Below are 26,334 nucleotides of genomic sequence, written 5' to 3'. Positions count from 1 at the left end.
AAATACTCCAAAGAAATACATTGGAGTAATTGGAGTAATCTCTATAAACACTTTTGAGTTTTGAGATATGTTGAACCAACTCTTCAAATCTTCTTGTAATAAAAAACCACATGAATATCTTTTAAATTATGTATTTAAACAATAATTAACAAAGAAAAAGCTATGAAATTGACCCGTGCATCGCACGAGTGTAATATTGATAAACTGTAGAAGCTGCAAAACCCTGATACTCATACTATCTCACTCTCAAAAGCTACGAGTTCAGACCTCAGCGGCGGCTGAATTCTACTTCCTCCGTTTCTCAAAACCCTAAACCAATCGAATCGAATCGAATCGAATCAGAGTTCAGAATTCATCAATCAACCATGGAAGACGTTTGCGAAAGCAAAGACTTCGCATTCGCAAAGCAAGAAGAAGCAATCCTCTCATTCTGGTCAAACATCGATGCATTCCACACACAGCTCTCACGAACCAAAGACAAACCCGAATACATCTTCTACGACGGTCCACCCTTCGCCACCGGTCTCCCTCACTACGGCCACATCCTCGCCGGAACTATCAAAGACATCGTCACGCGCTACCAGTCCATGACCGGTCATCATGTCACGCGCCGATTCGGTTGGGATTGTCATGGTTTACCGGTCGAAAACGAGATCGATAAGAAATTAGGGATTAAGAAGAGGGAAGATGTGCTTAAGTTAGGGATTGGGGTTTATAATGAAGAGTGTAGGAGTATTGTTACGAGATATGTTGAAGATTGGGAGAATGTGATTACTAGGACTGGAAGATGGATTGATTTTAAGAATGATTATAAAACTATGGATTTGAATTTTATGGAATCAGTGTGGTGGGTTTTTGGTCAGCTTTATGCTAAGGATCTTGTTTACAAGGGTTTCAAGGTAGTCTTAATTTACTATTACTGTTGTATTATAGGATCTGTTTGGATAAACAGCTTAATTGATAGCTTATAGCGTAAATACGTAGCACTGACACTTCTGATTGAAAATACGCGTCGGTGTCCACAAATGTGATTACATTCAATTATGTCATTTTCTCATATTATCACCAGTGTTGACATGCAAGTGTCATGCCTGTGTTAGTGACACATGTGATTGCATTCAATTATGTCATTTTCTTAATTTGTAGATTATAGCGTAAACACTTACCACATTTGGACACTTATTATAAGCTATTTCATACACTGTAGGTTGGATTGGGTAAACCACTTATATGTAGCTTAAGGCACAGGTGCTTATATCATGATAAGCGCTTATGAATAAGCTTGTCTAAGCTATTTTTATAGCAAAAGATAAGACAACATTAAATTGTTTTTATAGATGCTATAAGTTGTTTTTATAAGCTATATTGGAGAATCTATGAAAATAAGTTGAAAAGAGCATATAAAAATTGTCATAGGCTGCTTTCGTAATTTCTCCCAAACAATCTCACAAAACTTATGTTAGTAGATAAGGTCAAATAAGTCAACCCAAACAGGCGGTGTTCTTATAAGCTATAAGATGTTTTCACAGGTTATTCTGGAGAGCTTGCGGAAATAAGCTTGAAACAGATTTTGAACATGTCTTAAGCTGTTTTCGCAAGTTCTCCCTAATAGTCTCACAAATGTTCATGTCAATAAGCTCGATTAAGCCAATCCAAGCAGGCATTTAGTCTTATAGAAGTTCAATAACTGCATTTGATTGTGAGTTTGTTGTTGTAGGTTATGCCATACAGTACTGGTTGTAAAACCCCGCTGTCTAATTTTGAGGCTGGTCAGAACTATAAGGTTAGTGATTTCGCTCTTTTTGCGAGTTTTTACCTGTTTTTGTTTCATGTTTGGTTGATGGATTATTAGTCGTGGTTATGAATATTTGGAATGTATTGTTTATATCTGTTTTGTTATTACTTGATTAATATGCTTTGTTTCTATTGTAATGTAATAGGAAAAAGTGAGTTTAGAGTGACAAAATTGATTTTGACCTTTTTTTTAGATGTTTGGTGGTTTTGAAGTAGAATTACCCTGTCTTCAGACCTTGGTTTGACTAGAAGTAATTAAACATGGTTTGACTAGAAGTAATTAAACATGGTTTTTGGTTGGAAATTTTGCATTAAGTTTTAATTGATTTTAGAATAAAGATATTCAAACACTAATAACTTAATTTCAAAATCAATTTTCTAAAATCGATTTTACATTGAAAATCACGTTTGCAAATGTCCATTCGAAGACATACATTGGATATTGACATACATTTGCTGCGGACTAATATCTAATATTCTAAATTGGCACAGGATGTATCTGATCCTGAAGTGTACATGGCATTTCCGGTGTTGGGCGATCAACATGGTGCATCTTTTGTGGCTTGGACCACAACACCATGGACTCTTCCTAGCAACCTTGCTTTGTGTGTCAATGCCAATTTTACCTATTTGAAGGTCAGTTAAATCATGGGCAGAAATATAAGTGTGTATGTACAAGCACACTTCTTTGATTGGCCCCTTTTCTTTTCCACACATTCTTGTTACTTGAACCCTAATTTTTTGAGTCGATGAAATCAGGTACGCAATAAGTATACGGGTAAAGTTTATATAGTTGCTGAATCTCGTCTGTCTACACTCCATAACCCAAAGGATAAACCTAAAGAGGCTGTTGCTAATAGCTCAGTTAGTGTCCCTAAAAATGCAAAGACCAAAGGAAATTCAAGTGGAAAGACGGATAATGTATTAGATTCTTTTGATGTGCTGGAGAAATTCTCAGGGGCTTCATTAGTGGGGATGAAGTGAGTTGTTTTATGACTCGTATAATGACATTTTGCTTATGGGTTATTTTGAGTTTTGAAATTCATACGGTGACATGTTCTGCAGGTATGAACCATTATTTGATTACTTTACAGAGTTATCTGATACGGCTTTTAGAGTTGTTGCCGACAATTATGTAACTGATGATAGTGGTACTGGCATTGTCCATTGTGCCCCTGCTTTTGGTGAAGATGATTTTCGTGTTTGCATTGACAATCAAATCCTTACCAAGGTATGTACTTCTAAGAATTTATATTAATTTTACAATAACTGGGATTAGTACTTCAGTTAGAGTGGCGTAGTACTTCATTGTGAATAGTGCGAAGTGATGTTATAAATCTCCGCCTTGTATCTTCACATTTATATTTTTCTTCTGATCCTAGGGATGATTGATTCATGTATGTTGGTGCCTCTGAACTCAATATCGGCCGAAGTGGCCACCATTATTGGGAAAAATCCAAGTTCCACATTGAAAAGAGATAAAGCCAGAAAAGAGTTTATAAAGAGAGGCACCCCTCATCTTAGAAGCCGGTTTTGTAAGGATGAGTTAGACCTAATTTAAAAACCTAATAACTAAGACCTAATTTAAAAACCTAATTACTATATCGGTGTAGCATAGAAGCGACTAAGCTCTACGTAAAACCCCGCCGCGTTGCGATTTTAAGTAGCTGTTGTAGTGCCACCAAGAGCGGCCACAACATTGAAAACCCAGGAAACTCCTGAACCTTTTAGACTTTTTGGTCCTTTTGCCTTAAAATAGTTGTTATTTGCCCTTAACGTATAGTTGTTCCCTCCGTTTCTTAATTTGTTTTCGTAACAAGTGCCATAAAAGCACTCTTTAGCATTTTCCTCATATTAAATGCTTACACGGGTGATTTTAGGCCTTGGAGACTAAAATTGGTAACAATGATCTTTGAACTTTGAGTATTATGAATACGTCTTCAATGTTGTGTATTCTTCTGTTGTTTAGCTTTGTTTTATGGTAAAAACTACATGTATTGTTTCTCTAAACTTCGACGTAGCGGCCATACCGTTATAGTGTTATGGGGTCGGTCGCTATCTGCCATTGACTAAATAGGTAGGGCAAGGGTCCTCTAAAGCGAGTAAAGTGTAAAGTAAGAAAATCGAGGGTTGTTATTGTAACAAACTCATAATTATGATGTACCTACAATATATGCCTTTAATTTGTTAATTAACGAGTTGTTATTGTAACAAACTCATAATTATGATCTACCTACAATATATGCCTTTAATTTGTTAATTAACAGTTGATATTGCCTACTTTACACTCTAAAGTGAGTTGCTCCCTTTAGACTAGCCGGATCCTAATAGGTAGGTGTGTCATCCGCTTATATAGTGTGCTACTTCTGAACTTCCTTTCTTGTTTATTTATCTGCCTATCGAAGATGCTCCAGGGTCTAAATAAAATAAAATGCTGCAGTGCTAGTATGCTATTGAATTATTGTCCCGTAGTTGCATTCTTGTTTCTCTTGTAATTTTGTAGATTTGTCAGTTTTTTAATGATGCATACTATCCCTTCCCAATACCACAACTCAATTGCTTGTAGGATAAACTTGTTGTAGCTGTTGATGATGATGGCTGCTTTACTGAAAAAATTACCGACTTCAGTGGGTGCTATATCAAACAAGCCGACAAGGATATCATTGAAGCAGTGAAGGTATGTTGCACATAAAATCCTTTACTAATTTGGAGTAATTTACCGTACATGCACTGCTGATTTTATATAATATGTTGCCATGTCTCGGTGAATGTCTTTTCCCCACATTTTTTCAGTCGGTACTGTCATATTTAGGAACCCTAGTACAAAACTCCTAATTTACCAAGGATATATATATTAGAGCATGAGTAGAGACCATTCAATAGAAGTTGACTATATGTTTTGCTCTGGCACCAAGTAATTGGATTATTTTAATCATTTTCTTTTCCTGTTTCATCTTTCCTTAGGCAAAGGGTAGGCTAGTTAAGTCTGGAGCTTTTACACATTCTTATCCATACTGCTGGAGATCTGACACCCCACTCATTTACAGAGCTGTTCCAAGCTGGTAAGCATATTTGACCAAAATTCTAACTATGGACTATTTCGTATTTAGCTATTTAGCTATATGAGTCAATTTTGCTTGTTGGGCCTAGTCTAGTTTAACATGTTCTCATCATAAAATTTCATCTATGTGTTACCTATGATTTACTTTCATGTCCTAATTGAACAAGGAACAAAAATTGCAAATCTTGCATGTGTTCACTTTTTTTTCTCCTCTTGTATGGAATGTGATATTAAAAATTCAAATAATTCTGGATATTATTACTTTCAAATAATTCTGGATATTATTACTTCAGTATTACCATCACTTTTGGTATACATTAGACATGTCCTTTGTGTCATAATGGGTAATGCTGGTAAAAAGTTGTTATCCTAAAATTGATGTTGCATCCATGTTGTGGCTTGTTTGATAGTTAATTGTTGTTTTTTGCTTCAGCTGTAATCTTTTTTATCTTACATGTTGTATTTGCTTTTCAATGGTTCATAGCTGCTAATCTAGTTAACACTAAGCTGGTGTGGCAACAAGTTCTGATACAATTATTTGTTTAAAAAAGAAGAATAGTTTAAAAGCACATATTGGAAAAGTAAATAAACAGGCCTTACAAAATAATAAACACTGCAGCAACATTTCAAGCAAATTAGCAAAGAAACACACCATACTGTCTACTGACACAGCGCAGCCTCGATTTGGTATTTTCAGATCCAATAATACTACCCTGTCTCATTTTACCTCAAACAATTAATCTTTTTAAACTTCCTTACCACAGCTCTTGCAGTTCCTATTTTGCTCATGATGAAGCATTGGTTCGTCCCAACTTCTGTGTCATTTGCATTTGTGCTTGCAAAAAAAAAAAAAACTGTAAAGAAAAGGCTTTCTGATCTCAGGCTTCTGTGAAGTTCTATTTTTTCAGATTCTTTTTGAAGTTCTGTTCTTACATTTTAATGTTTTCCGTGGTTTTAGGACTTGAACATTTTCTTCGGATAAATGTGCAGTTCTTTTGTCAATAATCATAATCTGATAATTTTTTAAGTAACCATGTTATGCCAATAGGTTTTCCTGGTTTTTGATTATCTAATATTGAATCTTATTTGTCCATTTTAATGTTGATATCTTTCCAGTGATAACTACTTCGCACCCTTTTTTACTTTCGATGTAATTTTATGAAGTATGGTGCTGGATATAGTATGAGTCTATTTTTTAATTCATCCCAAAATTGTCATGCTATTTCTCTATAGGTTTGTTAAAGTGGAGTCGCTGAAAGAGAAATTGTTGGAAAACAATAAACAGACGTACTGGGTCCCTGATTTTGTCAAGGTACAACAGTCTTCCGCTTCATCACAATTTATTCTCCTTGATTGTTTACTTACATTTTGATCTTGTTTCTACTATTTCCTATTTTTTTTACCAGTCCAGTGTTACTATTATAACTTAAGAATATAAAAAATAATTTTTATTAGAAGTTTATTTCTTTATTGTCCTTAAAGAATATGTGAATATATTATTAATTATAAGTTGACTTGTTAGTAGTTGAAATGGGTTACTGTTTTCTATAACAAACTTGTTAAATGTAAATGTTTGTTATGGAGTGTGGGGGAATAATCCAGTATGGAGGATACTATATATATATGAGAAACTAGGAAATAAGGAACATAATAAGTGCGGACAATTTTGAAAAGATATTCAGTTCCTGGAATATCCATAAAAATTTCAGGCACAGAACACCTGATGGTGTCAATACATGCCACTTTATCCAAATAACATCTCTTAGGGCTAAAAATGGCACTGGAAGAAAACTTAAATGTTCCTATATTCCTACGCGTTGCAGGATAAGCGGTTTCACAATTGGCTGGAAAATGCAAGAGATTGGGCAATTAGTCGAAGTAGATTTTGGGGGACCCCTCTCCCTTTATGGATTAGTGAGGATGAGCAAGTAATAGTTGTCATAGATTCTGTTGCAAAACTTGAAAAGCTTTCAGGTGTAAAGGTTAGAATCTTCTGTTCCCCTTTTGAAATTGTGTATGATTCTTGTCATTGTTATTTATTTTGTTTTGCATGAATTCGACACAGTTCAACATATTCTGATTCTTCCTTCCATTTTTGGTAAAATGCAAAGGATGTGGTTTTTGCAATTTACTTTCCAACTTAGTTAATTATAATATTTTCTTTGTGATGCTACAGAATTACTAAGATAATATGTTTAAACCCAAAAAAAGTTCTTTGAGAATTGCAATAGAGAGATATATACATACTCCAAAGTGGCTCTTTCCTATTCAAGTTCGTTTCAACTATTATAAGTTTTGTTAAAATGATTGTTCTATTTGTTTTATGAGCTCTCATAAATACTTTTGCTAGACTACTGATAATAATGTCACTGATCCCTTTGTAATGGTTTCTACAGGTGACTGACCTTCATCGGCACAACATTGATCATATTACAATTCAACATGAAAGTGGCCGTGTACTTCGACGCGTTGATGACGTAAAAATTACCTATTCATAGTTCTTTAGCAATTTTGTTACCCAACTGTTTCATAGTCTTCCAGTCATGGTTTTGTATTGTTTATTTAATTTTTCAAGTTGTCAAAACTGAAATGCTATCTAGCATTGGCTAAGTTGACCTAAGGATCATTATCACGTCTAATTGAAAATTGATTTTACAGATAGAATTTATTTATAGAAAACTTCATTGACTGTCAAATCATGTCAAAAATCTTCACCAGCGTGAAAGGATAACTCTAAAATAAAAAACTAGAGATATTTTTATACTTAGTCTATGAGAATACAGTAGTAGCTAAAGGCATTGTTCTTTGTTACGGACCAATTATTTCATGTTTCAGGTTTTCGACTGCTGGTTCGAAAGCGGGTCCATGCCTTATGCGTATATCCATTATCCTTTTGAAAATGTTGAGCTGTTTGAGAAGAATTTTCCTGGCCATTTTGTTGCTGAAGGACTGGATCAAACCCGTGGTTGGTCAGTTTCTTTATTTTCATGTGTGGTTTATTAATATTAAGTTTTGATATTGGGCCAAATTCATCCCAATAAAACTAGCTTGTAAGGTGATGGGTGGCACTCTCTAAACTCTAATCAGGCCTTATCTTCATCCTATGTGGGACTTGGTGTTTCCCAATACACGCCCCTCACGCCCAACCAGGGATGGATCCAGAGCTTTTAGGAACTGGGGGAAGAGCTTGTGTGTGTGTGTAATATCAAATATAGATTTAATTAATATGTACTGCTCGATGTAAAAAAAAAATCCGCAAACATCGAATTATTTATCATTGTTATGTCACTTGGTTATGTTATTTCTTTAATATTTCCATAAACATCTACTTAGAATTTTATGAAAAAACTACACACTAGATAGTAGAACGATTACAAACATATTATTAGATATTTGAGAAGCCTTTATGAATAGGTCCGTCCTTGTGCCCAACACTATTGGGCTTGATGCGTGTATATAAATGGTGGGTTACCTTGAATGGATAGACTCTGATGCCAAATTAAATCTTTGTATTGGGCTTAACTCATCCTACAAAACCGGTTTGTAAGGTGAGGGGTGCCACTCTTTATAAACTCTAATCAAGCCTTATCTTTCTCTGTGGGACTTGAATTTTTCCCAATAAATAAAGTCCCGTTCACCACTTTAATTGTGACTTATTTGTTGATTTGAAAAGTTATTCCCAACATCTTTATTTTGGTAAAATCTTGAATTTATGCTGCTCCATTTTTGGGTGTTCTGTTTTGGGTTCAAATTAAAACCAGGGAAGGTTTAATACATGATTGTTGTGGTATTTTTATTTCATCATGATGTTATTTCTAACTTAGTAGTTGTATCTTTAATCTTGGTAGGACATGATTGTCTGTTGTTGTGTCCTTTATCTTTGCAAAATATTTCAGTTCCTTCTATTTTTTAGTGCCAATATCTGGCACAAGTGGTATTTAATATTTTGGATTTATTGGCAATGATTTTGTTTCTAATCTCAATCCCCTGGAAATATGGTTGTGTATTTCACTTTTCTGCTTTTCCATTTTGCAGGTTTTATACCCTAATGGTGCTAGCTACTGCATTATTTGGTAAGCCTGCCTTTAGGAATCTAATTTGCAATGGGCTTGTCCTGGCTGAAGATGGGAAAAAGATGAGCAAAAGCCTGAAAAACTATCCTTCACCAATGGCCGTTATTAATGATTATGGAGCGGTAGGAACTTAAAAAAGTTCATGATTTTTTGGATTCATAACTACTTATTTGGATTGGCATGTAATATCAAAATGCATATTTTGGTTGCCTTTTCTAATTATGGTTGTGAGAGTTTGATTTGCAATATGAAAACAATGTTATGATATTCTTTTTGTTGGATAGGATGCCTTGCGATTGTACCTTATAAACTCTCCTGTCGTGCGTGCTGAGCCACTTCGCTTCAAGAAGGAAGGAGTTTATGGTGTTGTTAGTATAATCCATTCCTGTTTATTTTTTGCTATCTTTGCATTTAAGTTTAATTAATTTCATCCTTACTAATTTCTCTATTAATTTTTACTGATCAACTGGTATTCTATTGTGATCTTTTCCAGGTTAGGGATGTTTTTCTTCCCTGGTATAATGCATATAGGTTCCTTGTTCAAAATACGAAGAGGCTTGAGGTTGAGGGTCTAGCACCTTTTGTACTCCTTGATCAGGCCACGCTGAAGTCATCAAATGTTCTTGATCAGTGGATCGACTCAGCGATCCAAAGCCTTGTTCATTTTGTCCGGAAAGAAATGGATGCTTACCGTCTTTATACGGTGATGCTTCTGCTGATCCTTTATTTTGGAATAGAAAATGTTTGATTAGGGGGAAAATACTATTTGGGGAAGGATAAAATATCCTTCCAAAAATTATCAATTATCGAGATAAAACAAGGAATATGAAAAGATTAACTGCAGTAAGGCTGCAGTATCTTGCATACCAGACATGGCAGCTCTCCCTATAACAGCAAGAACATATCACCAAAGAGAAACAATATATTCAAATGTAATCCTTTCGGATGACTAGTTAAATGAAAGTGACAACCTTAATTATGAGAGCATTCTGCTTTGGCTGTATGTACTAAAGAGTAGCCAATATTGAGTGCTGTCACTAAACTTTATTTTCTTTTAACGAGCCATGCAAAGCCTATCACTAATAATTTCTTTAAAGAAAGGGCACACCGTTCTCCGCTAGAACCCTGAAAGATTATATGAGAGTAAAGCAGCTATCTTACAAAAAATACCTTCTCTCACCAGATAGTGTTGTCTATGTAGATCAAGCGATGTTATAATGTCCCATCTTAAATAGTGTTGTCTATGTAGATCAAGCGATGTTATAATGTCCCATCTTAAATCATGTCTAAAGATACAGTATTTATATCTAAATCCTTCGAAACAGTTCTGGCTCTTGTTTCTTCACTGTATTTGCACATAACACGAATATGGAGAAAAAAATGATAATGACCAATGAATCTGCAAAAAAACATCTGGATTCATGCAATTACATGCATTAAATTGACTGTGTTAGCTGTTTTACTATCTTTAGGTTACTACTTAGCTAATTTGTATCCCTTTTTAATTAATTTTGTATGTTACCTTTTTGGTAGCCAAATCAGTTGAACGGCGAACTAGTTGCCTTACCACTATCAGTTTGATATGCCATCTGGTTTTTACATTAATGTTTCATTCATATTTATTTACTTGCAGAAGGCATTAGTCTGCACTTTCCTCAACTATAATTGTTGTCTGTTTATGAGATTTACTGTCCAAGATTATTATAATTCTGCTAGCATTATTTGCCAGGTATAATTAGCCTTATTTTAAGTATTTGCTTAAATGTTAACATCATTTGAAAATTATATTGCAGGTGGTTCCGTATCTTCTAAAATTTCTTGATAACCTTACAAATATTTATGTACGGCTCAACCGTAAGAGACTGAAAGGTCGTACTGGAGAAGAAGACTGCAGGACAGCACTTTCAACTCTATATAATGTATGTTTCTGATTTATTTATATTGTATACCATGGTTAATTGGTTGCAATATGTTATAAGATGCAACCTGACCTTTTTAGGTCTCAGTGGTCCTGAAAGTGATGGCTCCTTACACTAGAGAAGTTGTGAACTTTGATATATGTGAATTCTTTCAGGTGCTTTTGTTATCTTGTAAAGTGATGGCTCCTTTTACACCGTTCTTTACTGAGGTACTGTATCAAAATATGCGAAAAGCTTGCAATGGATCAGAGGAGAGCATACACTATTGCAGTTTTCCTGAGGAAGAAGGCAAGGTATACATCTTAATAATTTATTATTTAATTTGTGTGTGTGTGTGAAGAACCAACACGAGAATAAAATAAGTGTAGCAGAGATGAGGATGTTGCTTGGATTTGTGGTAAGATTAGATGGGATTGGATTACAAATGACAATATTAGGGAAAGTGTTGGGAATTGGGATCGCACCTATGGTAGAAAAGATGGTGGAAAATAGGCTTATGTGGTTTGGGCATGTAGAGAGAAGACCTATAGATTCTGTAGTGAGGAGAGTAGACCAGATAGAGGATAGTCAAATCACTAGAGGCAGAGGAAGAACTAGAAAAACTATTAGGAAATATATTGAAATTAACGAGTTTGACTGAAATAAGGTTTATGATAGAACATTATGGCGTAATTTGATTCATGTAATAAGGTTTATGATAGAACATTTTGGCGCAATTTGACCGAAATAAGGCTTGGTTGTTGTTGTGAGTGTGTGAGAGTCTTGTAATTGGTACTATTAAATAATTGAAAACATAAACACTAATAAATAGCAGTCTTTACTGCTTGCTTCTAGGCAATCTATTGTCTATTATTGAATAAAATAGAATACATAATTCAGCTGTTTCATTTGTAATTGTTTGATTCTTTTGGAAACTGACTGACGACTAAGGATCTACACCTCATAACACATGCAACACATTCAAAATAAACACATTTTGCATGGTTTGATTCACCTTTGGATATATGTGGGTTACATCAATGATCCTAATCTGCGTACAATCAAGAGCTATGTTTCTCAAGCATTATCTCATTTAAGTTTTTTTTTTTTAATATTTGTTGTATTTTTCGGATGATTTCATATTCTCCCTTTACTTCATTTGTAATTGAATTTTGCAGCGTAATATGAATTTAGGTTCTTGCTTCAGATGTGCTCTAGAGATGTAACAGCTACCTAACATACTATCTCCTGTCTGGATGTATGATTTTTTCAGGGGGGAGAACGGATTGAGCAAAGTGTCTTAAGGATGATGACAATAATTGATCTGGCCCGAAACATTCGTGAGCGTCATAACAAGCCTCTTAAAACACCACTCAGGTAGATTAATATGCAAAGATGTACACATAGAAGATTGTCTGTAAACACATTTTCCGCTTTCATATAAGAAATTCATATTTCTTTCTACTATAGGGAGATGGTGATAGTGCATCCTGATAAAGACTTCCTTGCTGACATTAATGGAAAGTTGAAGGAGGTACTTACATATTATTTTTCAGCAGTTTTTATTGTCAATCAGTTCAGATGATAATAGTTTTTCCTGGATGTTTCTGATCAGTTATGCTGTTCAATAGTTGCAGACTCTCACAGATCTGACTAGGCTGACTCTTTTTTTATTTCACTCATGATATGTCTGTTTATAAAATAAAATAAAAAAAGGAGAGAAGTCTTTCTACGTGTTCGATCTTTTTATCAATTTTCTCTCCATTTGACGCTTCATATCAAAAAAATTGTTTGGTGCACACTCTAAATGGAAAAAAGAGGAACTTACTAGGCATATTATGAGTTTCCTTGTATATGATATGATGTTTTCTTTTAATGTTCTTTTCATGTCTTCGTTCTTGTTAATAATTGAAGTGGTTATTGTTTTTTACTCCCTTTCTCTATCACTTGTCTTTTAATGATTATCTACTCTTCATGTATGCTTGTTTCCCTTGTGTCCTCTCTTCAATAATTCGTAAAAAAATGCTTGAGTTGTATTTCCCGCTTTAATGTTCAGCTCCACTCAATCTAATTGTATTCTGATATCTCTGTTTGCGTTACAGTATGTACTTGAGGAGCTCAATATACGATCCCTTGATCCATGTAATGATACGTTAAAGTATGCATCCTTACGTGCTGAGCCTGACTTTAGGTATGCATTTCGTATGGCTTCCTAAAAAGTTTTCCCTTTACACCTGTCACAATGTTTTACCATTTTTTTTTTTTGTCTTCCCAGTGTGTTAGGCAAGAGACTGGGAAAATCTATGGGCATTGTTGCCAAAGAAGTCAAAGCAATGTCACAGGAAAGTATTTTGGCTTTTGAAAGTGCTGGAGAAGTCGTCATTGCAAATCAATGTTTGAAGCGGTCTGATATTAAGGTGCTAATCTTATTGAAGATGATGGCTAAGACTCTTCACTTGTGTAGACTCTATTTGTAAATAGTTTGTATTTGTCTTCACTTTTCACCAAAATAGATAACCAAATAATTTGTGATCTTTCCTTACTGCGAGAATGTCTTGTTGATTTGTACGAATGTTTAGCACTCCTGGGTGGGAATTTGATGTATTATAATCACCTCCTTCTCTGAAATTTTGCTCGATGTTTTCTTGAGAACCTTCAGTATCATGTTTTTCAAAAAACATCTTTCAGTAGTATTCTCTTTCAAAACAGATATTATATCCATCAAAATGATTCCTTTGACTGTTCATGACATTGACCTCATTTATTTTTTTGAAATTGGTGTACCTAAACGACATGAGGGACAAACAGATGTAGTCGAGTCTTAAATATATAGGAACATGAAGTAGTGATTTCTTGAAGCGTCCAATTATTGTGGGGTTTTCCCTCGAAATGTAGACTTTTAAATTAGTACCTTATCTTTTTTTTCAGGTTCTCCGTGATTTTAAACGCCCTGATGGTAAGACTGAGACGGAGATTGATGCTGCTGGAGATGGTGAGAATTTTTAATAGCTAATGATGCCTCCCTTTGTTTCTGTGATGAAACAGCTGATCATAGAAATGAGCTGAAGGCTGCCTTGTATTCATTTCAAATTATGGATTTAAAACATTGATTTTTTGTTGACCAGCTTCTTTGTCTTTGTTATAGGCGATGTTTTGGTTATATTGGACTTGCAACATGACGAGTCATTGTTTGAGGCTGGTGCTGCGAGAGAGGTAAAATAATTTCCATTGGAGAAACATCCTAGCTAATTTCTTGATCTTATTCTTTATAAAATGTATGGGTGCTACTTTTTTTCTTCTACAAATCTTGCTTCACCGCAATTTAAGTATTCCATTGCTTCTTTAAGGCCTGAAATTAAGTTAAATTCTTTAATAATTTTTATAATGGAGTTGTGTCCTGCAGATTGTTAACAGAATTCAGAAGTTAAGAAAGAAAGTTGCTCTTGAGCCAACTGACACAGTTGAGGTTTACTTTCAATCATTGGATGATGATACATCAATCTCTCGGGGGGTTTTACTTTCACAGGTAGAATTAAAATATTAATAAATAGCCTTAAAACACTACTTTTTTTGTGTAATGCAATTGCTTGATATTTCTACCTGTAGAAAAAAAAAGGCTTACACCTGGTACACTATTAAGCATATGTTTGGCCACAAGTACCCACAACATAAAAGGATGGAAAATTATCTTGCATTAATGAAAACAGTGATGATCAGGGTTGGGATTAGAGAGATTGGTCTGTGGCTAGGAAAATAGCTGTTTTCTTTCCCTTGTTTCACTTATATTCTGTCTACTATAATTTTTGTTTGTTTGAATATTGACAGAATTTAGGTCAGACAAAGATAGAAGATATGAATATATACCTAGTAAAATAAATTACAGATTATTGATGTCTTGTGGCCTATCTAAACATTAAAAAACTAGGGCTGTCAAATTTGATATGCAACGGAACAGCTTACTGTCAAATTTGCAACAGTTGAATGTCTACATTTTTAGGAGGCTTGTTTATCTTCTGGTTACCTCTGCTTTCTTCCTATTGACTTTTTTTCTACCCAAAAAAAAGTGATATCATTATAGAATTCTCAATTTTGAAGCATCGCGGTATAAAACCAAACTATGGAGTTGCCAAGTAAGATGTTAAACAACTGAATTTCAAAACAACATCATCATAATAAAAAGGTTTCGATTTCGAATGAATTTACCAAATAATAAAAATGAGGATTCCCAATTCCTTAAAATAAGTCGAGTGCCAGATAGTATTGTTCTGGGTGTGGGGGATGGAGTTCCCATTTACACTTCTCAAATACATTCTAATGTAAAAAAATCCCCTTTAAGAGCACACCACTCATATGTAGTGATATATTGGGAGTTAATTTTTACCATCAATATGTGAAACCACCTTATAAATATGATTCATGTACACATTACTGCCTAAAAAAGGTTATAGCACACCATTCTATAGCATTACCTTCAATATGGCCTTCATAAAAGGTATTTCTCATTTCTAAAAAGAGCTATTTTTCCCAAAAAAAATTATTGATATGGATTTGCAATTGAACCATGTTTCTAAATTCTAATTAAGGACAGCTTATTAGTTGGTATCCATTTTACACTCTGCATAATTTAATTTCTCTTTGTTTAAAATTTCTAATGTAGTGTACGTTTATCACATATATTTGCAGGAATCCTATATCAGAGAGGCTATTGGTTCTACGTTGCTTCAATTTTCTTTGATGCCTGCACATGCAGTAAGTTGTTTTATTTGGACGTCTCGACAGAATGTCCTTAAGTTTGAATTCTCTGTGCTCTTTTCAGCTTTGTAATGTCGTTGATTTTTTACCCCATTCATGTGCTTTATTTTATTTCTACGTTCCTTTGATAACCTTATTTCTCCTACCAAGTTTTACTTTAAATTTACAAAATATCAATCAAAGCCGCCTCCTATTAGCTCTAATTGAAAATTTCTTGTCGGATGATGTGATTACATGATTTATATTTAACTTTTCTAGCTATATTGTACACCATTGCAAATGTCAACTGATCTTCTATTGTTTGCACTTAATTTTGTCTGATCTTCGCGAAACCTGTCAGTCTGACTTCTATTGGCAGTTTCTCACCCGTTTTTTATTTTTTTTTTATTTTTTTTATGATTATTACCGGAAATCTGACAAACTTTCTTACTGTTTCTTGAACTCTGATATTTTCCCTAATTAAACATTCGAGCTGTAAATTGAAAATGTTAATAATTACTATTAGTACGGAAAATTAATTCTGTCCTGGATTTGATAATTCTGTTGTCCCGGCGTTCTGGTCCCTTTCCTATCTCATGCAGGTGAAATGCTGATAGACTTGAAGGAGTTGTTTTGTTTTACATATCATAAATTCTTGTTTCTTGGTTTCAAGTAACTCCATCTTTTGCAACCAAAAAAAAAAAAAAGTAACTCCGTTTTCAAATTCTTTGAACAACTGCAGGTTATCATTGGTGAAGAGAGCTTCCATGGGATTTCGAACATGTCTTTTTCTATCACTTTGGCGAGACCTGCATTGATGTTCAAGGAAAAAGCCATTCTTTCACTATTTTCAGGTCTGTTTTCTCTTTCTGTGAAGTTCATATGCATTTGTTGAAACAAACATTAGTGTTCTTTGTGGCCTGTTGCTCCGACTTACTGTTCTTCATTGGCCACAGGTGACTCAAAATTTGCACACAATTTGCAAACATACCTTCTATCAAGAGATCATTCAAATTTGAAGTCTGAGTTTCAAGAGGGAAATGGAAAGGTTTGTTTGATTGAGTTATAGTCTCTTGTCTGTTTTTGTTTCGGTTCAAATATAGACATTAATTTGTCTTTGGTTGTTGTAGAAAATGGTTGACTCAATTGAACAGCAACCTGCAGCAGAAGTGGTACTTGGTGAACACGTGTTTCTCACGGTAGGTGATTACTACGTTGCTGAAAAATCTGGCTAGTTTTGTTCAAGAGCTCCTTTTTGGTTTATTTCTTATCCAGATAATATGCTATCTGGTTGTAAGATTAGAAACGAAGAATATACTCAGGACTCCTGACTTAACGGGTGGACAATAGCAGTCATTATTCTTTTTCTGTAAAGAGGATCTCACATCTTATTTGAAGATAAACACTTCTCGAGTGGACCCAGATTATATAATTTTGAATTTTCCCCATTATCTTGACTCGTGTGTTAGTTATTTTTATTGATTATTGCTTTATCAATTTTGGCTTGTTGCATTTTATTTATCATACTTGGATGATGTTGTCAATGTTAATGGTGAACCAGTTTCGATGTGAACACTTAATCATGGAGACGAATCACTTTTTAAAATAGTGAATTTGATAGGAATCTCATAACTAAAAAAAAAAGGCTAAAATGCACTTTTGGCCCCCTATGTTTTGCTCCGTAGCAATTTTAGCCCCCTATTAAAAAAAATCACTTTCCAGCCCCCTAACTTCACCCTCTTTTGCAATTCATAGGCCCCCTCTCATTTTGACCTGGTCAAAGGCCACTTAAAATAAATAAAAAAACAAAAAAAAATTAGAAATAATTAATAGCCTTATGATTAAAAATTAGTGGTCAAGATTAAAAGAACTCACATACTCCCTCTCTTACCTAATTTTCCCTCCTCCCCTCATTACTACTTCGTTTTCTCTTTCTCAACAACACAAACCCAGAAATGTAAAGCTCCATCAATATCACCTTCATATCATCAACACAGACCCAGAAACTAGAAAATTCCATCACCTTCACATCCATCGACACAAACATAAAAAACCTAGAACAAGGACAGGAACATCATCTTCCTAACTCATCACCCCAACAAACTCAAACCCTTCAATTCTAAACACAAATTCATCAACTAATCAAACCCAAAAAACTCAAAGGTGCAAATAAATACTCACAGTGAGTGGCTTGTGGTAAATCGTAAAAAGAAAAAAACTCCACCAATTACGGTGAAGAAAAAATAGATGGGGCAGTTAATTAGAAACTCTAAAAATGTGGGTGCATTCAAGTCTGCAATTAAAGGAGGAATTAAGTCAAATAATAAAGGAAAGAATAGTATCAGGTAAATCACAAACAACACAGGGATGATTATGTGAAAGGATTGGAGTCAAATAATAGTTCACTAGCTTTTGAATATCAAAGACAATTGGTAGATTACAACTCAATTTCGAAAGAAGATAAGAAAGAGGAATTGAAGGATAGGAGGGAAACACTTGGAAGACAAAGTTTAGTCATTTTTGGGTGTAACTTGATTTTGTAAGGGTGTTATTAGAAAGAATCACAAGAGAATAGAAGAAGAAATGGGGTTTAGTCGACAAAAGGGACACAATAAATCTTATATTGAGTCTTTTAATTTTGACCACTGATTAAATCCTAAGGCTATTAATTATTCCTATCATTTTTTCCATTTAAATTTAATTCAATAATAGCCTTTGATCGGGTCAAAATTAGAGGGGGCCTATAAGTTGCATAAGGGGGTAAAGTTAGGGGGCTGAAAAGTGATTTTTTTTAATAGGGGGCCAAAATTGCTACGGAGCCAAACATAGGGGGCCAAAAGTGCATTTTAGCCAAAAAAAAACTGTCTTATTGAATTGAAAGTAATATTTACAAAAGCTCTCTTTCATGGATTTGGATTCTCTCCGTTAGGGGTGTAAATAGGCTAGGCCGGGCCGGGCTTTGTAAGGCCCAAGCCTGGCCTACTTCAAAAATTATAGGCCTGAGCCTGGCCTATTACCCGTCATAGGCTCAATTTCGAGGCCTGGCCTGGCCTATTTAAAGGCCTGATGAAGCCCGAAAGCCTATTTAAAAGCCTATTTTACACTAAAGTCTAGCAACACATGTAAGCCTACTACTAAATAGGCCAAAATTTACGAAGGCCTAAAGCACATGAATATATGTGCTACTAAATAATGAAATCTTACAAAGGTCTAATCACACCAATATATATACTACTAAATAACCAATCATATGAAGGCTTGAGTTTATGAGAAAAAAACTTCTACGATATCAATAATGGAAGATATATTATACATAAAAAGCTTAATAGGCCGGCCCGACGGGCTTAATAGGCTTTTTTGTAAGCCTTAGCCTGGCCTATTTAATTAAATAGGCTTTATAAAAAGCTTGAGCCTGGCCTTGTTAATAAACGAGCTGGGCCGAGTTAGGCTTTAAATAGGCTAGGCCATAGGCCCCTGTCGGACGGCCTGGCCCGTTCCCACCCCTACTCTCCGTTGAATTTTTTTTCAAGTTTTCTCCATTGAAATCTCAACCATCAAATATGAGAGAGAAAATGAGTGTTAATCTGTCTTTCTAAATTCTTGCTTCTATTTTTATGAATTCTCCCTACAGTTGTAGCCAAATGACCTTATTGCCTAACTGCTCCTAATCAATACATATTATACAAACTACGAACCGTTTCTAAATAACTATATTAAAAATATTGATTGCATCGGCAGTTACCCTATCAAGGTTGGGATAAATAAACTGATTCGTAGGTACTAGTTTATTCTTCCAAGCTTTGACATGGACAAGTGGCCTTTGTTTCTTTTTTAGATTGTAATGAGAGAATTATTGGTTAAGAGAGATAGGGACAAAATCATCCAAGTCACCAATTTCAATGTCACCCAAATGGAACCCCCAAATCAATAGTTGTTATAATAACCGAGAAAGAAATTATCAGGACAATGTCAAAGCTCCAAAAATCTGAAGCATCTGAGAGTCCAACTTGTCGTGCATCTAAAAAATATATTTTGAATTCTGCTCTTCTCCCAACACATTTTGCTCGCGCCCAATTGAACTTCCCAAAATACCCCTGTGTGAGTTAACTCACGCAAGTGTTAATTTTCAGCGTGAGTTAACTCAGACAAATGTTATTCCAGCGTGAGTTAAGTTGCGCAACGCATGTTAAGATGCACAGATTTTAACACTTGCGTTGCTTAACTAACGCATGGGTATTTTCGATATTTCAGTTGGGCGCGAGCAAAATGTGTTGGGAGAAGAGCAGAATTCATATATTTTTTGATCAAATCAAACTCATTATTTCAGAATTTGCAACACCAACATATTCTCTATACACTGAAGAAACAAATATATGCTTAAACATGCAATGCGGCTAATCTTAAATTGCATATGATAAATAAATTATTGTGTCCTCTCCAAAAAAAAAATATTGGGTCCAAAGTTGCAAGCACGCTGCCCTAAACTTTTTAAACAAAATTACTACCAAAATAAATATAATTTAAACAAAAAATATATTTGTGTCCTTAAAAATAAAATAAAAATGAGACATACAACATGTAAAATTGATCACATTAAATAGCTGTAGTCCTACTCAATAACATTTTTCGCACACAAAGATTATCTTATAATAATGTCACTTTTAATTTTAAACTAGACCAATCCAAAAATATATCAAACAAGGAATATAAATTTTAACAATGTAGGAACTAATATGCTTCCTTTATCCCTTATTTTAAGAAATAAAAATGTCTACTGCAAGAAAATATTAGATTTTTTTTTTGTTGTTGGTGGAATTGAGTAATTATCAGCGCTTTGAGTCTTGAGACCTGCCATGACCCTGATGAGCCAACTCGCCTAAACTTTTCTATAAAAAAATTTAACATTCTTTACATTTATAATTTTACACGTCCTCAATGGCAAACAGATAAACAAAAGGTAACTCAAACTATATATATTTTAACAGTTTACACCACATTAGATGTTATCTAGGTGTTTGGTGAATATTAGGCAAATAAAAACTACGTTACTGAAAAATGAATATTTTTAACATATGTTTTATTCGAGTTTGTCTTCAAAGCTGAAAAATAGGCAAACTAACTGATACCTAACATACAATGTATCTGAAGTTATCAGGGGAGCCTATAAAGAGAGAAGAGAGCAGTTGACCAACTAACTAACTAGAAGAAGCAGCTTCTTTATAGTTCTCTGCCTCATTAGTTTCATCATCATCCAAGCTTGGAGCTTTTGGAAGCAAACCAAGAACTTTAAACATGAGTTGATCAGCATCAAAATCATTGTTAGCAGTAGTAAGAAGCTTTTCACCAGCAAAGATAGAATTGGCACCAGCTAGAAAGCACAATGCCTGCTCAGGCACGGAGAACCGAACTCTGCCGGCAGATAACCTGACCATTGCTTTTGGCATTGTGATACGTGCCGTTGCAATCATGCGAATCATCTCCCATATTTCAACAGGCTGGAAAAAGTGAACAGTTGTCAAGTTCTTATTAGATAATAACTAGAAACATTATGATAGTAGTAATTTGTGAAAAATGATATGTAAGGTAGATGAGTTGATGAATTTAAGGTAACTACTGATGACACCAATCAAAATATGGCTAAAAAATAAGCATTAACCAATAACCATCAGTCCTAACAGCATCAACTAGGTCTCACACATTACCAGGAACAATTCAAACATAAAAAAATATTTCAGGTTTTACATGAAACAAGCATAAAAAAAATTATGGGCATTAAAAGCAGGAGGTGGTATATTTGCAGGAACCAAAAACACACTTAAACCTCTAACAATTCAACATTGCATTCACACAACCACTAAAAATTAAGCTCTATTAGCAATATACCCAAAAGCTGCTAAAGATGCGCAACCTTCTTCGTTCTTGCTTTAGATTAACATATAATCAGTTTAAATTAACTCACCTTCTGATCCTGAAGTGGGGTTCCCTTTACAGCAATAAGTGCATTAATAGGAACACTCTCTGGATGTGTAGGAAGTGTTGATAATGTATGTAACAAACCTACACGGTCTTCCTCTGCTTCTCCAAGCCCGATAATTCCACCTGTAAACAGTTCTCAGCTAATCAAACTATTATTTGAAAATTGAAAGAAAAAAATAACTGGTAACAAGACATTATCTTGCACAGGGATCATATATTCATCGTAAAAACAGTTAAATAGACTGGGACCTTGAACAAACTTTCTTTGGATTGAAGTGAAAAGTCAAGGGCTTATATGCAAGCAATGGAGGAGCTAGGATTTTATCTCGAGGGGGACCATGATCAAAACTCGGGATCTCTAAGAAAAAGGAATAACAACTACACGACTATTTTGATATCATATATAGCAGGAGTTCAATATATGATGTGTCCCAAAACTAGTCTTTTATGGATATTTTAGCCCCAAATGATCTAAAACTTGCGACAGTTTAACTTAATTAGTCTCGTTTGAAAAATTCATAACTCTCCAAGAAGAAATATTTTGTAGTTAATTAACTGGCAACTGTCAAAAACATAAAATATTTATTGCATATCTAGCTTGCCACAAAAAATATATAAAAAGGGTTATGATTTTATAGGCGGAAAAAATTATGACATTATATTATAATAAACATCAGGAGGATTAAGGGTCTTTAATATTGCATTAGACATCTGTCAATAGTTTTCTGTGTGTTGTACACTATGGGACTCGGAGGATTGTTTTTCTATTATTGTGTCAATCTAATAGGATTTCTATTATTTTTTAATGAGTAAATAGTCATTTTGGTCCTTTAAATGTGTCAAATGATGTCATTATAGTCCTTGAATGTATGAAAATCGTAACAACATTCCAGAGTGTGTCTTTCCTAAGTCAGTTTGGCCTTCAAACGTGTCTTTTGTTAACTAGTTTGGTTATCGGATGTCTCTTGTTAATCATTTCAGCCCATAAAATTACAAACAAAAGACACAGTAAGAATGTTTTGCAATTTTAATACATTTCAAGTACTATAATGATACTACCTCGCAAATTTAGAGACCAAAATGAGAATTTACTCGGTTTTTTAATCATAGCTTCACAGGTCTCTTACTAACAGCCATATATAAGTTTCGAGTATTGCATTTATTAAAGGGGTATTGTATTTATTAAAGGGGTACACTATAACTATTGTTCATACGGTGAGGTGTTAAAAAGTGTTAGACTTTAGGGGGACCGGCCCCAGTAGGCCACTGTGGTGGCTCCGCCCCTGTGTAAGGGTTGTGATTAACTGCAGTGAATAAGTTGACTACAATATAAGTAAAAGGATCTTCTGCAATTTGATTTAATGAAACGGTAGCAAATTACATGTATTATGGAATCAATCCAACTGAAGGAATAGAAAAGATAACTGGAACAAAAGGTCTAGAAACAGGAGAGTTTCAACGATTTCTTTCATGCTTTTCACATCATTCATCCTTTCTCTTTAAAGCAATTTTCTGTTAGCAATATCTTTTTAATAAGTGAGACATGTTTATTTTCACTAACCGATTTGTTGACTCCACTTTGATAACTTGGTTTTTTCTCTATTGATATCATAACATTGTACTTCCACATAAACAAGATTCAAGCGTATCAAGAAAGACTAAATTGTTAAGTCGACCCAGTATCAAATCAATAAGTTTATACTGCTCAGTCTAAAGCCAAGAAAAGCAAAGACAGAAGGGTTTTTAATGAATATGATTGATAAATCATGATACTTGAATAAAGAATAGAATGGATTAGATTCATGCAACGGATGTTTGCTATTCTAATCAAAGAAAGATTTCGTAAATTCCATATTATAACTATCGGGCTGAATTTGACCATGAGTAAACAAATTATTGACAGGTTTCATGGTATTTGATGGTAAATAAGATTACTTACCACTACAAACATTAATCCCTGCATCACGAACAAACTCAAGAGTTTTTAGGCGCTCATCATAAGTTCTTGTTGTGATGATGTTTGGATAGTATTCCCTTGAAGTGTCAAGATTGTGATTGTATGCAGTAAGACCTGCCTTCTTGAGCTCACCAGCCTGATCTTTATCCAGCATGCCAAGGGTGCAACAAACCTCCATCCCCATACCCCTAAAATGACAAAGATAGTCCAAGTGTTATCATATCTACCTGTGGATTGAATTATTATCTCATTTGAAATGCGATCGCTAAAAACTTAAGTGTATATTAAAGTCCACGCCAACCTATTATTAGGTTTTTCAAATAAATCAGAATAAGAAAACCATAAAACTTATTTCATAGTAGTTGATAATTAAGGCAAAAATAAAATGAAGTTGAATTACTTTATTTCTTTGACATATTCAAGTATCTGCTTGAAGTTGGTCTTTCTTCCTATCGTATCCCTCCATGCAGCGCCCATACAAAAGCGAGTACTCCCAGCCTCTTTAGCCTAGAACAAAAATATTCTCCATATTATTCAAGAACAATCATGGCACCAAACAAGCAAAAAGATGCATGGTTTGTATACGCACATGCGTGAAGGAATGCACTTTAGAGGGTAAAGAGCAACGGTAACAATTGATAGAAAAATCAAACAATTGGAATCGTGATAACATACATGCTCATATATAACAAACTATGAACTTATTAAAATTTCAATGATTAATTTTCCCATAAATGGTTATAATTCCAAACTTCACAATCCTCTTGTTTTGAAGAGCCACATCCGAAAAACACGATACATGTCTTCCAAATGAAGATATTGTAACAATTCAGTAAATCAACATAGATGAAATAGTGAGAACTGAAGTTGTATTTACTAAACCTTGGCATAAAACAGTACAATGAAGGTATTGTTGGTACAAATTGCAATGGCTTTGGTGTGCAAAACAATTGTTAAAATGATAAAGGGAAGGAACACAATGATAACAAATGATATAGCCTAAGTATAAGACTAATTGCTACCAAAAGAGCATAAGGCTCACAGAAATAAGGAGTGATTCCAATCATTTTACTCAATACCAACCATTGGAGTCAGATTCCCCTTTTAAACAAAATCCCTGGAATATTTCAGTTAGCCACCTTACTATCTTTTTCATTATTGTTACCTGATTTTTGGGATCAATTTCCACTTATCCATTTTCCTCGACTAAATATGTTATACCAAGTGTATTGATCCAAATGCTATATTTTGGATCATAACAGATACATTTCCTTATTGAAACACCAAGATACATGCTATTTAAACAAATATGTGTCCAATATAAAAGACTACCTTGACTGCGGCCTGAAGAACAGCATCCTTGTTCAAAAGCTTTTGACCTTTAAGTCCTGTATCATATCTAGAGGATTGAGGGCAATAAGAACAATCCTCACTACACCCCCCAGTTTTCACAGATAGAAGAGTACACTGTTGCACTTCCCTAAAGTTATGAGCATGTCTATGAACCTGAGCCTAAAAAATCACAACAAAAACACAAATTTTCAGCAAAATTATAAACAATTTTATCACTATTCTACCATTTCAAAATTTTCCAACAAAAACACCTCATTTCCTTAATGGGTTTCTCTTATCCAATTAAAAAAAATCAAAACTTTAACTAAAAAAACAAAAGGGGTTTTGTAATTTGAAAATTGTAATGTAAAATTACTTACCCCATGAAAGAGAAGATCAAGAATGGGAGAATCATAGATGGATTTGACTTCCTCTTTGGTCCAATCGTTTCTGGGGCCATTTTTTATGGTTTTTTCAGCTTGAATTGCAGCTGCTGATGAAGTTGAAAAGTAATTATAATGCTGTAAGGCCCAAATTGAAGATCTTGATTGTGAACGCAAAATGGGTCTCAACCAAAACATGATTTCTTCTTCTTCTTCTGAATGAATGAATGAATTCAAAATTGAGGCAGTTTGGATATTAAAAATGTGTTTTTTATTGTTCTGAATGAAAAGGGTTGTTGATTCCAATAGTAGTTAATCACGAAGTGAAGTACAGGGATCTGAATTAAGTGTCTTTGGCGCGGGAAAGGCACACTGTTTTCGGTTAAGTTCATCCATTAGATAAATCAAATGTACTGAATTAAGCCACGTGTTCAAATCGTAGTTTACTAGATGAATGTGTGGCTTAATGTGATTCACTTGATTAATTCAATGGATAGATTTGACCGAATGGCATGTACCTTTGCCGCGTCAAAGACACACAATTCAGATCTGGGGTGAAGGAAGATGTCGTAGTTGGTGGATTCCGGTTTTTAAGTTTGGTTTGTTATGTGTTGTGTTGGGTTTCTATTGTTTTTTTATTTGGCCGCCAAAAATGTGATGATGACTCGTATTTTTTTTGTCTAGTAGCTTAGTGTTAGAGCGCTCACACAATTAAATGTAGAGAAGTGGGGTCTCCGGAGTTCGAACCTCATCCCTGCATAAATCATACAATGTTCCTAACAACTGAGTTAAGCTTAGGGGGACATGATGACTCATATTTTACCCATTGGGTTAGTTGAAAATGGAGTTACTTTTGAGTTTTGCTTATACAAACAAATATCTAACTTATAGAGAATTTTTTTTTCTACCCCTATCACCAAAAGAAATGATATGTCTGTTACAAATGCCCTTGTTCTTCTTTTAAGTTGGCGAGCACATCCTGTTTTCAACAACTCTCTGCAAACTTACAGGCTTTGTCTGAACAATTTCATCAATTTTGTGTGTTCTTTATTTCAATTGGCGAGCAGGTTTTTTTCTAAGTTTTTTATTCCTGATCTTAATTTCACTTGGCGAGCAAGCCATTTTTGTG

At 34.4% G+C, this 26,334-nt stretch overlaps 2 protein-coding genes across 2 annotated transcripts; one reads left to right on the top strand and one right to left on the bottom strand.

Moving 5' to 3' along the window:
• The first annotated feature begins 232 nt into the window (after positions 1 to 232).
• On the top strand, positions 233 to 17,008 carry LOC146931508 (tRNA synthetase class I (I, L, M and V) family protein). Its single transcript, XM_085703005.1, has 27 exons — positions 233 to 899; positions 1,718 to 1,783; positions 2,287 to 2,430; positions 2,554 to 2,774; positions 2,860 to 3,025; positions 4,361 to 4,471; positions 4,759 to 4,856; positions 6,089 to 6,167; positions 6,679 to 6,837; positions 7,252 to 7,332; positions 7,691 to 7,824; positions 8,891 to 9,050; positions 9,213 to 9,296; positions 9,422 to 9,631; positions 10,722 to 10,847; positions 11,003 to 11,140; positions 12,100 to 12,203; positions 12,297 to 12,360; positions 12,929 to 13,017; positions 13,102 to 13,243; positions 13,755 to 13,818; positions 13,972 to 14,039; positions 14,230 to 14,352; positions 15,510 to 15,575; positions 16,300 to 16,411; positions 16,514 to 16,605; positions 16,688 to 17,008. The coding sequence occupies exons 1-27, from the start codon at positions 366 to 368 to the stop codon at positions 16,790 to 16,792; spliced, it is 3,540 nt and encodes a 1,179-aa protein (XP_085559131.1). The 5' UTR covers positions 233 to 365; the 3' UTR covers positions 16,793 to 17,008.
• Positions 17,009 to 20,504: 3,496 nt separating this feature from the next.
• Positions 20,505 to 25,490, bottom strand: BIO2 (Radical SAM superfamily protein). Its single transcript, XM_085703004.1, has 6 exons — positions 25,203 to 25,490; positions 24,823 to 25,002; positions 23,891 to 23,997; positions 23,473 to 23,678; positions 21,517 to 21,656; positions 20,505 to 21,052 (listed from the first exon to the last, which is right to left on the bottom strand). Exons 1-6 carry the CDS (start codon positions 25,401 to 25,403, stop codon positions 20,753 to 20,755), a joined length of 1,134 nt encoding a protein of 377 aa, XP_085559130.1. The 5' UTR covers positions 25,404 to 25,490; the 3' UTR covers positions 20,505 to 20,752.
• Between the last annotated feature and the right edge of the window lie 844 nt (positions 25,491 to 26,334).

The sequence above is a fragment of the Medicago sativa genome, chromosome 4, assembly GCF_051527215.1.
Source record: "Medicago sativa cultivar Bolivia chromosome 4, Bolivia_mono, whole genome shotgun sequence".
NCBI lineage: Eukaryota > Viridiplantae > Streptophyta > Magnoliopsida > Fabales > Fabaceae > Medicago > Medicago sativa.
This window is presented reverse-complemented; position numbering and strand designations above follow the sequence as displayed.

What these genes read in the sequence shown, in the direction of transcription:
- LOC146931508 (XM_085703005.1), top strand. Translation starts at nt 366, where the DNA reads ATGGAAGACGTTTGCGAAAGCAAAGACTTCGCATTCGCAAAGCAAGAA. An exon ending in AGGCTGGTCAGAACTATAAG is followed by an intron (nt 1,784 to 2,286) that starts GTTAGTGATTTC and finishes AAATTGGCACAG; the next exon opens with GATGTATCTGATCCTGAAGT. An exon ending in CCTCTTAAAACACCACTCAG is followed by an intron (nt 12,204 to 12,296) that starts GTAGATTAATAT and finishes TTTCTACTATAG; the next exon opens with GGAGATGGTGATAGTGCATC.
- BIO2 (XM_085703004.1), bottom strand. Translation starts at nt 25,403, where the DNA reads ATGTTTTGGTTGAGACCCATTTTGCGTTCACAATCAAGATCTTCAATT. An exon ending in TTGATCTTCTCTTTCATGGG is followed by an intron (nt 25,003 to 25,202) that starts GTAAGTAATTTT and finishes GTGATTTTTTAG; the next exon opens with GCTCAGGTTCATAGACATGC. An exon ending in AGGGATTAATGTTTGTAGTG is followed by an intron (nt 21,657 to 23,472) that starts GTAAGTAATCTT and finishes AACTGTTTACAG; the next exon opens with GTGGAATTATCGGGCTTGGA.